Genomic DNA, 14,739 nt, shown 5'->3' on the forward strand with positions numbered 1-14,739 from the left:
TATTGCGGTGGCTTCTCTTGTTGTGGAGCACGGGCTCTAGGTGCGCGGGCTTCAGTAGTTGTGGTTCACAGGCTTCAGTAGCTGTGGCTCGTGGGCTTCAGTAGTTGTGACTTGTGGGCTCTAGAGTGCAGGCTCAGTAGTTGTGGCGCACGGGCTTAGCTGCTCTGCGGCATGTGGGATCCTCCCGGACCAGGGCTCGAACCCATGTCCCCTGCATTGGCAGGCGGATTCTTAACCACTGCCCCACCAGGGAAGCCCCTGAAAATCAATTTTAAAGGCTGGGGAGGCAGAAGGGCGCCAGTGGAGACCAGGCGGACGGACGGCGGAGCGTCCTGCCTCTCAGCCATCCGTTCCCGCCCTCACGGCTGGAAGGGGCATCCTGAGCTGGTGCCCAGTCAGGACTGCGTACGACTTGCCTCTCCGGACTTCACTGTGCAGGCACAGCCGGACTTCTTTCTACATTCTTATCAACAGGTGTACGTTTTCCCCTCTTTCAGGTCCAGTCCATCGAGGCCAAGCTGGACTGCCTGCTGGACATCTACCAGCAGGCCCTGCGGAAAGGCTCCGCGTCGGCCCTCGCACTGGCCCCCCTGCAGACCCCACCTTTCGACTGTCAGCAGACCTCGGACTATCAGAGCCTGGCCCCGCCCGGCGGCCGCCTGCCCCGCTCGGCCAGCGCAGGCCTGGCTCGGGGCCTGCAGCTCATCCTCACGCCTGGCGAGCTGGGGGCGCAGACCTTGTACGCGCTGAGCCCCCCGGCGGCCCAGGGGCCCGGGAGCCCGGGGGACGGCCCGGCGGCGGCGGGGGTGGGCGCGGCCCGGCCGGCGGCTCCTGCCACCCTGCAGATCCCGGCCCCGCTGCCCGCCCTGGGGGCCCTGGCCCCCGGCCCCGCGGGCCCGCACGAAGGCCTCCCCGACGTCTCCGCCCGCCTCGAGGCCGCCAAGGAGTGCGCGCTGCGCCAGAGCCTCGACCTGGACGGCGCGGCCCTGCTATCTGTCCGGCCTGCGGCGGCCCAGGACCGGGGCAAGTCGGCGTCGGTGCAGAACCTGATCCGGTCCACGGAGGACCTGGACGTGCCGCTGTCGGGGAGCGAGTCCAGCGGCTCCAGGGGCAGCCAAGATTTTTACCCCAAATGGAGGGAATCCAAATTGTTTATAACTGATGAAGAGGCGGGCCAGGAGGAGACCGGGTCGGACGCCTTGCACGCGGGGCCGCCGGCCCGGGAACCCGCCCTGGCGTCGGACTGTCTCAGGACTGGACGGTCCCGATCATCTCGGAGCGCAGGAGCCACGGAGGCCCTCGGCCGGGCCCATGCCAGGCTGAAATGAGGCCCTCGCTCGCTTCCCTTGCCCCGCAGCCTCTCAGCCATACACGTCGCTGCATGAACTCTTCGGGAAGCCCTTCTCAAAAGTTGAATGCCCAAGAATCAGGAAGAGCAGGAAAGGCAGTGTCCAAGCCCGTTACCTTTTAATTGCATGACAATGCATGTTCAGGGGACGGCTGAACTTCCCAGGTAGGACAACATTACCCCTCATTCAGGAAGGTACCTCGCGTTAAAACTCCTGAGAAATCAACACTGCTGGTGCTGTGGTGTGTGTGAAAATGTCAAGGTCAGGTCGTTTACAAGATTGGACTCTGTCTTTTGAAATGATGGGAGTAAGCGCCTTCAGAGTTCAGGCATTTCTGCTTTGTGGTAAAACACAGAGTACAGTTTCAGAATTAGGCCATGACGTGCGTACACGTAAACATAGTATCAGCTGCTGATAGGGTGTCCAGTAAAGCAGAATTGGGGAATCACAGAAACGGCTGCCTGTCCAAGACGTACTTGCCAACCCGTTCCTATTCAGGCATTTTATTATTAATGTAATTTGAATGTCAATTCGTGTGCTTTTGGTGACTTCTTAACGCTGTGGCCAGCAACTTTGCACGTCATTTTCATGTTCTTTATGACGACAATGTTCTTCGGTTAGAAAATGTGCAAACAGTGAAAGTCAAGGCCAGTGGGGCAAATAGGCTGACTCTGACACATCTGACTTCAGTGGAAACGTACTCCCTGATGGCTCGCTCCATCAGCTGCTACACAAGCAAACCAAGTCCTGAGAAGCGGACAGCCGGCCGGGCAGGGCTGATCCGTGTGTCCTGCAGCGCTCTCCACTAAAGGCAAGTGCGAGAGGCTCTTCCCACGGCTGATACACACGCAGGATCCTGGGAGCAGACGTGTGAGTGAGACGGGGATGGAAAAGGCTTGAAAAGAATCCAGACACGACACCGGGAAACAAGTGAGCTCAAGAAAACGACCTCCCCCTCCAGGGCCGTGAGAGGGAGGGAAGCAAACCAAAAGGAAAGACCTTGATTTTTTAGAAAACGAATATTGCTAAGGAATTCAACTACCTAAACATCCCTTCTTCTTATATATAAGCAGAGAATTTTGAAAGGCATTTATATTTTAATATGCCCTGAATGTCTTTTGCTATTAGGTAGTACATTTTGCATATGGAAGGCTAAAACTAAACGTCCTTTACTTTTTATACTGTAGTGCACATTTTCTATTCTTCCCAAGAATGTTGCCCCCAATCTGAAATTACTGGCTCAGTTTCCTGGTACAAACATTTTATGGTTCAAAGTCAGGTAACACTGGCGGGGTCTACGAATCAAAGCACTTAATAATATAGCATGGCAGCAAAAAGACCAAGGGACACCAAAAGAGAAATGTATGTACCAGATAGCAAGCTAAGTTGACCGCTTGTTAGAAACCAGCCTCGCTAGCCCAGACCGTCAGAACTTCTGCCAAGGTAACGGCACCCAAAGGGCCAGGAGAAGCGAGAGAACACTGGTTAAACTCTCACCACAGAAGGACTTAAAAAGAAGAGTTTTTTCCTTGGCGGTAGTGCTGCCTCCAGGAAAACTTTCCCAGCGGCCAGGAGGACCAAGCAGGGCTGTCGCCGGCCACCCAGAGGCCAGAAGATGCCCTGACACCCGCCAAGTCCCTCCCAACTCCCTCCCCAGCCGGGTTTCTCCACCCCAGACTCCCCCCGCGACTTTTCTTCTCCACAGGCTTATGGACTCCCTGCCACAAGTTCCCTTCTGGACTTCACCAGCCGACATCCCCAAGTAAACCGCTTCTCCACTCACCCAAAATGCACTTCTCAGCCTTTTAACACCCTGTCGTTTTTGATAAACACTGAAATTTGGCAAGATTCCTCTTCTCGCCCCACCGGGATCCTAGCACACTCCCCCGGAGCATGTCATTCAGAGTGTGCTTGGGTGCTGGAGATATGCAGAAGAGAGTCTAAATTTGACACTCCAGTTAAGAAGAGGTTCTCAAGCTTTCGAAGCCATTATTTTCATTTTCGAAACGTAGAGTGTAGTAAAGTATTAAATGCAATGTTTCATCTACCCACGTATCCACTCAAAGTTGTGATCCATCCTCCCAAGGAGGTTGTACACAAGAACACACACACACACACACCCCTACCCCTCCACTGACCCGAAGCCAGACCCCCGCCGTGCACGGCAGGCCTCTCCAGGTGTCGGCCGAGGAAGAGGCAGGAGATAGCAGCTTTCAGGTAGCACTGAGTCTTGGACACACTGTCCGGGTCAAACCCCACTGGCAGCAGGAACTCTGAATGTACGGGGGACCCCTCTGGCCCCTTTAGGCCTCAGACACAGCACAGTTCATCCGGCGTTGCTGAAGACGGAAGATTCAGAAACAAACCTAAGCCCATCACTGAGGGTTACCCACAGCCCCGCGTGGTAAATCATGTTAGGAAAAGCTTTCATACATCCAAGCCATGACCATTTTGTGTCTGTCTTACTCTATAGCGCAAAAAGTCCTGGATGTCGAAAGCCGGTTGTCTTGTGTGAAAACTGGAGGGTTGTGTCTGCTCTGTTCCTCTCGGCAGAGCCGAGAGGGGCCTCCCACTTACACTTAGCAAAGTCCCTTCGGTCAACCCCAGACGGCGTCTCGAAGCACAATTCAGCTGAGCGCTGATCAGCCACCGGCTTTCTCGGTCCGTGTTCGTCTGCCTTCTGCAGTTCGTGGGGCTGATCAAGCTACCGCTTCCTGGCAAACATCCCTTCTAGGAGGTGAACTGAGAAACTTTGCTCTGTCTGATCTAAATGTTTGCATTGTGTTCAACTAAATTAACACGTGTAGATTGCAAGTTTCGTTTAAAGAAGACACTTGACTGAGTTTTTAAGTCTTTATCTCCTGTTCTAAGGTGCCTTTCTTGCCTCCCCTTGGCTCAGTGATTCTGAACATTCTTAATTTGCCAGTAAAACAAGTCTAACAGAGAGGAGGAAATCAGGCACAAAGTGACTAATTCTCATGCCTGTTTGCAAAGCAAACTATAAGGAAGGATGCAAGTGAGCAACTAAGTGAATAGGTCACTTCATCCAGATTGAGAAAATATCATAAATGTTAACTTATCTCCCCAGAAGCTATTTTTTGCCTTAAAATGACATGGTTGTGTTTTTGTAAGAGAAACTTAATTTAATATAATTATGTGCATTTAAGTGAGCAGTTCTGGAAGTCGTGTATGACAATGCAGTTGTCTGTTTCCTGAAAATAAATCAGGAATATCATATCCATTTCAAGCTACCATTCAAATGTAATTTCCTTTGCTCTCTTTTACTGGGATTATTTGTTTTAAAGTAAAACATTAAAAAGATGTCTATAAACAGCTAGTGTGCTTTCATCTCGTACTAACTGGTTTGTTCTGAACTGAGTCCTAGTCGATGAAACTGATCGTATACAGATTTGGGGTTGAAATTAAAAATTACCTTTTTCCAGTGTTGCTGAAGAAACCATTGGTAACTGGGGAAGAGGAGAGATTTGCAAATGTTGTTGAGGGTATCGTAAGAAAAATTAACTGGATATTATACTGAATATTTATTTTTATGTTTTTAATTTGATATATCAAAACAGATGCCAGCCCATATGAGCCTTGTGTCAGCTATAATAAAAGGGTTTGCTAAACGAGTGATAAGAAGTGGGGACCAGTAGGTCCCCAAATGCTGGAACCCCTGGCTGCTCAGAATGACCACTTGTAGCACCTACCCAGCGCTGCCCAACCAGGGGGCTTCTGCTCCAGAAGGGATCTTCCCCTTCTGCCCTAGAACCCCCCCTCCTTCTGGTCCACTAGCAGTTTTGCACAGTCTGCATCATTAAGTGCAGTGGAATTATTTGAAAGGAGGCTCAGAATGTTAGAGCTCTGGAATGCAAAGCAACAAAGCCCCAAGAGAGCCGCCTTAGACGCAGGAGGAAGGGTGAGGGGCTGTCGCGTGAGGGGCCTCCCCCCATGTCTCTGAGGAGTGCATGCAGGTCTCCCTGCCTGTCCTGTCACCTTCCGGAGACGAGTGAAAATAATCAGCAAACTTGGAACGTGCTTGCTTTGACCAACTCAAAAACGTAAACAGCTTCCAAACGCTTTCGCTTTCGCACCTACCTGACAGCCTCTCTCAGTCCCGCCTTTAAAAGCAAAATATACGGACAATTATTCTACCCTCATCATGGGTACAAGTAGGTTCCCAGACCTTGAAATGCCCACTTTCATCACCCTGCTTTCGACTACTTCAAGCACCTGGTACAAGTAAAAACTGCTTCTTTAATTTTTAAAAATTTTTAATTAGTTACAATAAGACTTCACCCTCTGGCCTACCTAACTCCAGGTTATTGAGGTTTTTACTACATTTCCAAGCAGAAATTTATCAGATACACTACGTGCAAACTACAGATTATGCACTGCCCTGAAATCACAGCACCACAAGACTGGTGAAGGGCAACTTTTCTGTTCCAATAAATAAATGGAAAACCCAAAGGCACATTGGTGTGATATATTTCTTTGCCCGTTCCCATGGCCCATTCATTCCCATCATGATTTTGTTGCCTAGTTCAAGTCCAGTGCGCTCCGGGCTAAGCATCGGGGTCCAGGCTTCCCACACACTGTCACCGAATTTCTCAACTTCTCACCTGCTTGCAATTTTTTTTTTTTTTTAGCGAGGCCCATCTCTTTCCATTACTTGCTTCTACTTCCCCTTTCCTTTGCCTACAGTGGTGTGCCTACCTTCCAGCACCGCCAAACCCTGCCCTGCCCGTGACCCCAGGAGCTAGGTACCCGCACCTTCCCCTGGGGGCAGCCCCCGTGCTCAAGGCAGCACATCACACGCAGCCCAGGTCAACAGATGCTTCTGCGTATCTGCATCTCCTCGCCGAGGCCTCCGGGCCACATGCAACACCACCTCCTGCTCCCAGGACTCGGGGGAGGAAATGCGTCAGCCCCTCCCCAGGGGAGCTCTTCCCTTAGGGACGACTAATTCTCCTGCTCTGGATCCCAACCCCCTCCTTCCCCGTATCTGCGGCATCTCCCACTCAGTAACAGAAGTGAGCCTCTCCCATGACCAGCACGGCAAGAGCTCACCTTCCTCTTTCTTTCTCTCCACATCGCACCTTCTTTAGAACCAACGATTTATAGCGTACGTTGTATAAGGTACTTCTGTTTCCCCAGCATCCATCCACCAGCCAGCAAGACAGTCAGGCCCACGCCTGCCCACCCCCCAGACAACCAGCTCCAGCCCTTCAGCATGACCTCCTGGAAGCACATGCTGACCTCCCGGACACACATGCAGTCAGCATCCCTCTTGGCTTCTCTGGGGCCGCCAACGCTGTGAACAGCCTGCCTTCCTTTTAAAACTGCCCCCCCACCCCCGTTTGTCCCTGCTTCTCTGGAACAGTCCTCTCTATTCACTGTCCCAAGCTCCTTACTTTCCTTGCTTTGCGGTCAGTGCTCCAGATCCCACCCTTCTCTCCTCCCCTCACACCCTCCCCTGGTGGCCCCACCCGTGACCTCAGCTACTAACGCTGGGGTCCCACGCAGTCAGGGGTCTCCAGCCCTGAGCATCAGCTCTGAATGTCTCCCTTGGGCCCGAAGTCACCTCGGTCGGATGTCCCAGACAAACTTCTTGAGGGGGACATGTCACAATATCCCCCAAGCGTCTCCCGCCAGGCCACGCAGGCAGAAGGCGCTCAAGAACCCTGAATGGGTGAAAGTGTCCTGGTCTCTCTGGCCTTTTACTCAGTTTCAGCAGCTTCCAACCCCTAACTTCAGAGGTCTTTCTCTCAAGGAGGATGTGACCCTCAGCCTCGTCCACACTGTGTCACAGATTTGATCGGCTACTTCTCCCAAAGGTCTCTGGGCTTTTCCAAAGGGAAAGAAATTAATGGAATTAATGAATGCCAAATAGTGAGTAATCGTGTTTCTGCAGGACTGGGAGAAGAAGCCCCCTCACCCCCCGCCCCAGGCCTCAGCATCCTTCGCCTCTGTCCCTCCTCCATTGACGAATACACTGCCTCAGACCCCACGGATGGTACCCAGGCCTAGATTCTGCCCATTCACCAGGAGGCCTGATTACTCACACTTCCCTGGAGCTCCAAGGAGAAAAGGGGGTTTCGTCTCCCTTCCCTGCTCCCTGAGCCCCATGAAACCACATTCCAGCTCCCCAGCCCTCTTTATACCCTACCAATGCCAAGCCCATAGCCAGAGCTGGCCTACAGTCTGTGGATCCCAGACTTTAAAATAACTCATGAACACACTACTATATATAAAACAGGTAACCAACAAGGACCTACGATAGAGCACAGGGAGCTCTACTCAATGTTTGTACTAACCTATAGGGGAAAAGAATCTGAAAAAGAATACATATATATGTGTAACTGAATCACTTTGCTGTGCACCTGAAACTAACACAACCTTGTAAATCACGTAAACTTCCAAAACAAGCTTAAAAAGTAGCAACTCATGCTGAGTGACTGCCCAGTGTTGAGCCAATAAGGGCTTTCCCAGGTGTTACCGAATTTAATCCTCACCACCTGACCACAGGTAACCTATCGGTTAGGATGGATTTGGCTGCGGGTATAAGAAAACCCGAGAACAGGGGCTTCCCTGCTGGCACAGTGGTTGAGAGTCCTCCTGCCGATGCAGGGATACGGGTTCGTGCCCCGGTCCGGGAAGATCCCACATGCTGCGGAGCGGCTGGGCCCGTGAGCCATGGCCGCTGAGCCTGCGCGTCCGGAGCCTGTGCTCCGCAACGGGAGAGGCCACAACAGTGAGAGGCCCGTGTACCGCAAAAAAAAAAAAAAAAAAAAAAAAACCCGAGGACGTTGTATTATCCAGCATAACTGAAGATCAGGGTGGCTCCAGACAGAGCCGTTTGTTCAGTGACGTCAGGGTTCCGTCCTGCCTGCTTTCCCCCTGGTCTGGAGGAAAGTACTGGCGGATCCTCTCGCTGTCCACAAGGTGCCACCACAAGCGCCTTGATTACCTCTGGGGGGGGGGGGGGGCGCCAGCCCAGCGGGAGGTAAATCCTTTGCCGGCCCCTGATTAGACTAACGCAAGTCACACGCTCACTCCGGAACCTGGTAGCAGTCGCACCATGATTGGCTTAAACCATTCACACCCCCCTCTCTGGAGTCTATCCTCCCGGGTAGAGGATCTGGCAGCCAGGGAGGTTCTGGAATGGAGGGTTAAGAGCCTTACTAGTCAAGTTATTCATGACTTGAGAGACCTCAGGACCCTTTGCTCCCAGAAACACCCACCACGACCAATCCCAGCCCCTACGGCTGGCAATCTGGGGACAAGGCCCGAGCGCCCACCTCCCAGGCCGCTGGCGGGGGACCACTTTCTGCCTCCACCTGGACTCCCACCTTTCTCCTCTTGTCTGCCCTTTAAGGTCCAAGGGGACCCTGGGCTTCTAGGAGAGGACCTTTCCTAGAAGCCCCTGTTTTCATTCAACCCAGAGCAGCCTGAGGAAGTTCCAGGTCTAAGAGAAGCAGCTGTCTTTCCCGTTTGCTTCTGCTTCGCTGGCCCAGAAGCCCCTCGTGGGCCAGAGTTCATCCGAAGGAAGGAGCAGGGCACCAAAGGCTTTGCACACTGGGCCACTTGTTCTAGCGGATCTTTGCTGGTGGACCACTTTCTTACACCCCGGGGGACTTACGGCCTTTGAGGGATAAGACCGGGCCACAAATGCCACCTCGTGTCAATGCCCTTCAGGTCTTTTTACCGATGTGGACCCAAAACTCCCCTCACGTCTCGACTGCCCTGGGAGAGCAAAATCCTTTTACTGCCAGAGCGAAACCTAAAGCGCCTAGAGCCAAACATTTCCTAAGTGGAAGCCTGAGAAGGCCGAAGGGAGACGGTGGCTCCCTCTCCGGCGGGACGAAAACAGGCCCGGCGGGTCCAGCGCGATGGGCGGCGGGGCGGCCAGGTCGGGCGGGCTCAGGGGCAGCTTCTGCGCAAACCGCAGCATCTCGCGTCTGCAGGGAGAGGGCGGGGGGACACTGGGACCCCAGGGCAGTCACCGCAGCCCGGGCCTCCCCTGCCCCAAACGCGTCTCCCGGGGTCTCCCCTCACTCCCCGAGGGCGCCCCCTTCTCCAGAGCTGGGGGAGCCCCCGGACGCCCAGCCAGGCTGGTGATCCTCCAGGAAGCCGAGATGCCAGCGACTCTACCATCAAGTCCTCTGAGGTCGCCCACCTCGGGCCCGGCTTTGGGGGTCCCAGCTCCCAAGCCTCCAGATTCTAAGGAACAACCACTGCCTGGACTCAGCCGGCCCCACGACGAGGACGTGCGTCAGGCCCGTGGCCGTGAAGCGCGCCTCCAGCCGGATGAGGGTCTGGCTGTGCGCCTCGATGATGCGGGCCAGGTCCGGGCCAGGTGGCCTGCGAGGCGGGCCAGGAGGACCAGTGCGGGGAGGTGAGGGGCGGGGAATGGGCTGGGACCACTCACCGAACATGAGCTTCCCCTGGCCCTCTTCTACGTAAAATTCCAGAGGAAAGGTAAAGTTTTCGGGCACCATCCACCACGGCTTGATCTCCGTGTCCAGCTGCTCCCAGCCGATTCTGAAGAGGGCCAAGTCCAGGAACTTATCCCAGCAGGACTTAGGGAAACCTGCAAAGGCCCAGGGTCTGCCTAAATACTGCCTCTACACAACCCACCCTAGGGAGGGGTGACCTGGCCCTGCAGCTGCTCTCAAGAAAATCCACTCCAACTAATTATCTGCTCTTCACCAATCCCTTCATCCAAACTGGATTATCTGATCCGTGTTTGCCTCCCTGATGCCCAGGAATTCAAAAGTATCTTCATTCTAGGCACTTCCCTGGCGATCCAGTGGTTAAGAATCCGCCTTCCAATGCAAGGGATGCAGGTTCGATCCCTGGTGGGAGAACTAAGATCCCACATGCTGCAGGACAGATAAGCCCGTGCGCCACAACTAGAGGTGCAAACTACAGAGCAATCCGCAACTAAGACCGGATGCAGCCAAAAATTAAATAAATAAATAAAAAGAAGAAGAAAAACAAATTTAAAAAAAATATATCTTCATTCTAGTCTGAACAGATCTTGGAGCAGATCTGCTGGGCGTGAACCAGGCCTGGGGTTGTGGGGTGGAAGGTTCTGGAATAGGGGTTTCCAAGTGGCCTCGCTGGGTCAGACAGACACTGCCGTAACAAAATCCCACGGGCTGTGGGCTTTCTCACAGTCCTGGAGGCGGAAAGTCCAAGACCAAGGCACCAGCAGATCTGGCGTCTGGTGAGACCTCTCTGGTTCGCAGGCAGCCTCCTTTCGGCTGTGTCCTGACGTGGCTAAAGGGGAGCGCAAGCTCTCCAGGGCCTCTTTTAGGAGGACACTCATCACCTTCATGATGAGGCTCCCTCCCAAAGCTTCACCTCTGAGACCATCGCCTCGGGGGTTTGGAACTCAGCGTATGCCTTGTGGGTGCACAAACCTTCAGACCGTAGGGTGCCACCTGCGGACCACACAGTAGCCTCATTTATTCTCCTGCATCAAGAGAGAGGAACACAGAGCCTCTTTATGGGATGGGTGGGAGGGAGCCTATCACAGGACTTGGCTGTATGAGTCTAAGGAGTGTTTAGAGAAGCAGAGGCCAGTTTTGTAAAAATGGGGCAATTTGTGGGACTTCCTGGTGGTCCAGTGGGTAAGACTCCACGCTCCCAGTGCAGGGGGCTCAGGTTCCATCCCTGGTCGGGGAACTAGATCCCACACGCATGCCTCAACTAAGAGTCCGCGTGGTGTAACTAAGAGCCCACATGCCGCAACTAAGACCCAGCGCAGCCAAAATAAATAATTTTTTTTTTTTTTTTTTTTGCTGTACGCGGGCCCCTCACTGCTGTGGCCTCTCCCATTGCGGAGCACAGGCTCTGGACATGCAGGGTCAGCGGCCATGGCTCACGGGCCCAGCCGCTCCGCGGCACGTGGGATCTTCCCGGACCAGGGCACGAACCCACGTCCCCTGCACCGGCAGGTGGACTCTCAACCACTGCGCCACCAGGGAAGCCCAATAAATAATTTTTTTAAAAAAAAATGGGATAATTTGTGGTTATCTTGGCAATTCTTAGGAGGCAAGGATATCAATTGGTCTTTTTTTTTTTTTTTTTTTTTAGCCCTGCCACATGGCTAGTGGGATCGTAGTTCCCCAACCAGAGACTGAACCCAGGACCTTGGCAGTAAAAACCCTAACCACTGGGCCACCAGGGAATTCCCAGATTAATTCCTCTTGTTTGCAGGGTGTCGTTGTCTCTGCCTGGTTTCAAACCTAGTTACAGAGTAAGTGCTCTTTCCCCATCTGTTCCATCTCAATCACTGAGTGGTCTTGACTCGTGAAAATGTTCTGCAAGAGATGTTTATGTTTGGCAAGAAATGTTTGTTAGAGTTTGTCTGCCAGCTTCCTGCTGCAACTTGTGGGTCTGTGTTTTCACTTTTCAGTCTCCCTGTTCGGCCTCAGGCAAAAAGTCAGGAGACAAAGGACACTCATCTACAGGGTTCAGGCCCACCATCCCATCATCAAAATCCATCCATCACACGGTTATTTGGAGAGCATGGTCTGCGTCTCCACTACAGTTAGTTCCATGTGCCTTTGGTTGCAAGATGAGGTGATGAATCATTTAAAAAGATCATGAGGGAATTCCCTGGCAGTCCAGTGGTTAGGGCTCCACGCTTCCACTGCAGGGGGCACGGGTTCAATCCCCGGTCGGGGAACTAAGAGCCCACAAAGCCGCACAGCACAGCCAAAATAATAATAATAATTAAAATTTAAAGAGATCATGACTGCACAGTAGCACTTAAGACTGGACAGGATACAGATAATTACTAGAAACAAAGTGATTATCAATCCTATTCATAGGCTACCAAGGGAAGAGCCTAGATTTCAAAACCAGGCCATGAAATCGGGTCCTATTCCATCTGAATCTGTTCTAGAAAGCCAGGTCATCTTTCCTTTTAACCAAGCACAAATGATTCTCCCTGACCAATCGTGAACCAGGGTAGCAAGCAGTGTTTGCTAACAAACGAAGCTCTTAGCTGGCCAAGAAGGAAACAAAGGCTCCGTAATTATCCATAACCAGAGACAAAGTGTGGACCACCTTTTCTACCACTGGAATGGGAGCACCCAGAACGGAGGTGAAGAGGGACTTGGTTATCTGGACAGGTCTCCTGCAAGCTCTGCTGAAGAGTCCATTCTTCCCTTGTTTTGCGTCTCTGAGTATCTATCTCAGAGAAGCAGTTTTCTGTAGAAGTAGGTGTTTTAAAATTGGAAAGTTTCTAAACGTTACTCTATATACGCAAGATAGGTTTTGGTAATAATCGGGTGAAGTCCTGGGGGCTTCCCTGGTGGCGCACTGGTTGGGAGTCCGCCTGCCGATGCAGGGGACACCGGTTCGTGCCCCGGTCCGGGAAGATCCCACGTGCCGTGGAGCGGCTGGGCCCGTGAGCCATGGCCGCTGAGCCTGCGCGTCCGGAGCCTGTGCTCCGCAACGGGAGAGGACGCAATAGTGAGAGGCCCACGCACCACAGTGAAGAGTGGCCCCTGCTCGCCGCAACTAGAGAGGGTCCTCGCACAGAAACGAAGACCCAACACACCCCAAAATAAATAAATAAATAAATAAATTTATTTTTTAAAAAAAATAATAATAATCAGGTGAAGTCCTGTTGTCCACATAAGAAGAGTACCTTATGCAGCCACCACGGAGAACAGGATGGAGGTTTCTTAAAAAACTAAAAATAGAACTACCATACGATCCAGGATTCAGTTATACATATATACATTATTTTCTTTCATAATTGAGATTTTATTGATCAGTACACAGACATTTCAATTTGTTGGGTTTTTTGTTTGTTTTGTTTTGTTTTTAATTTTTTGGCCATGCTGCGTGGCATGCAGGATCTTAGTTCCCTGACAAGGGATGGAACCCATGCCCCCTGCAGTGGAAGCGTAGAGTCTTAACCACTGGACCACCAGGGAAGTCCCAGACATTTCAATCTGTAGACAATACTTAACATAGGTATGAAAAATCTAAAAAATCATGTAGTTGTGATTCTTTTCTGAACAGTTATTCCAGTGACTTTCCAGCTTAAAATTTGGAAGCAAATTTTCCTTAACAGGATATCAAGTACCAATATCTTCAAATATGGATACACCGTTACATCATAAATCTCACTAATACACAAGTTAATATCATACACACTGCATACTCAACGTGTCAATTGTTCGCAGCACATTAACAAAGTTACTAGGAAAGGTGGACTACCAGGACCAAAGATGTTACAGAGTGCACAGAATTCTGCCCAGGAGGGCCAAAGTCAAGGAGTGAGCGGTTTGCTTTAGGAAACAATTCTACCAAAAACAACACGGGAAGCGAAGCAATATAAAGTGTCCAAGACATTAAATGCATAACTGACTCCACACTGCCGTTTAGTGTGCTTTGTATTATAGGATATAAAAGCTACCGCCCATCTATGGAATGTTAGGCTGACACCCAAGACAATCAAAGCCTCCCGTATTAAATATCCCACTATTTTCTGGTTGTACCAAAAAACAACCAACCAGCAAATGATTTCACCTCGTTAAGAAAAGCATTTACACTTAAAAAAATGGGATGAGGTGGGATAGCCTCCTTTTCAAAAACGTTTCTAGAGCTCCTAATAAGCTTGCATTTACAAAATCGTTGCTAAAAATCTTCCTCTGGATCGTGCAAGAAGGGAGACAGGGACCGCTGATAGGACCGGGTGTGTGGTATTAATCAGACTCGGCTTCTTTCCCTCGTGCTTCGTCAGAGGCCGGGCTGTAATCGTTTTTAGTTCCAAAGTTTTCTGCAGGTAAGTCTTCTTTAGTCTCCTGGTTAGCCACTTCGGCCTGTTTTCCCTTTGCTCCCCTTTTCCCTTTTGTTTGCCCTTCCTTGTCTGAAGATTTATCCTCTTGCGCCGCCCTTTTTGGCTTTGGTTCCACTTTTGCAGGAGCCGGTTTAGCTGACCACCTCACCGATCTCCTTCGCCGCCCCCTGGGGGAGCTGACCCTGCTCTTGGGCGTCCTGGTGGGGGGGGGGGCGGGCGCCTGCGGGGTGCCCGCTGGCAGGCGTGGCGCCCGGGCTGCTGGCCGCTGCCACTCCTCCTACGCCCCAACCCCAGCTGCTGGGACCTGCCTATACATTCTTTTTCACATGCTTTTCCCTTATGGTTTATCACAGGGTATTGAATAGAGTTCCCTGTGCTCTACAGCAGGACCTTGTTGTTGATCCATCCTACGTATGATACTTTGCATCTGCTAACCCCAGACTCCCACTCCATCCCCCCTCCCCCCTCCCCCTTGGCAACCACATGTCAGTTCTCTATGTCTGGAAGTCTGTTTCTGTTTCATAGATAAGTTCATTTGTGTCATATTCTCGATTCCTCATA

General features: G+C 51.9%; 1 protein-coding gene across 3 annotated transcripts in view; it reads left to right on the forward strand.

The window, feature by feature from the left end:
• KCNQ5 (potassium voltage-gated channel subfamily Q member 5) overlaps nucleotides 1-4,866 on the forward strand; it is a gene marked incomplete at its 5' end in the record, with an annotated part of 580,981 nt that extends 576,115 nt beyond the window's left edge. For all 3 annotated transcript variants that reach the window (XM_082669167.1, XM_082669168.1, XM_082669169.1), the window contains one exon: nucleotides 498-4,866. In XM_082669167.1, the coding sequence (XP_082525293.1) occupies nucleotides 498-1,328 (831 nt within the window). In that variant the 3' untranslated portion in view covers nucleotides 1,329-4,866. The remainder of the gene's footprint in view (nucleotides 1-497) is intronic.
• Nucleotides 4,867-14,739: the final 9,873 nt, after the last annotated feature.

This window comes from Grampus griseus (genome assembly GCF_964374135.1).
Source record: "Grampus griseus genome assembly, chromosome: 13".
In the NCBI taxonomy this organism is placed as follows: Eukaryota; Metazoa; Chordata; class Mammalia; order Artiodactyla; family Delphinidae; genus Grampus; species Grampus griseus.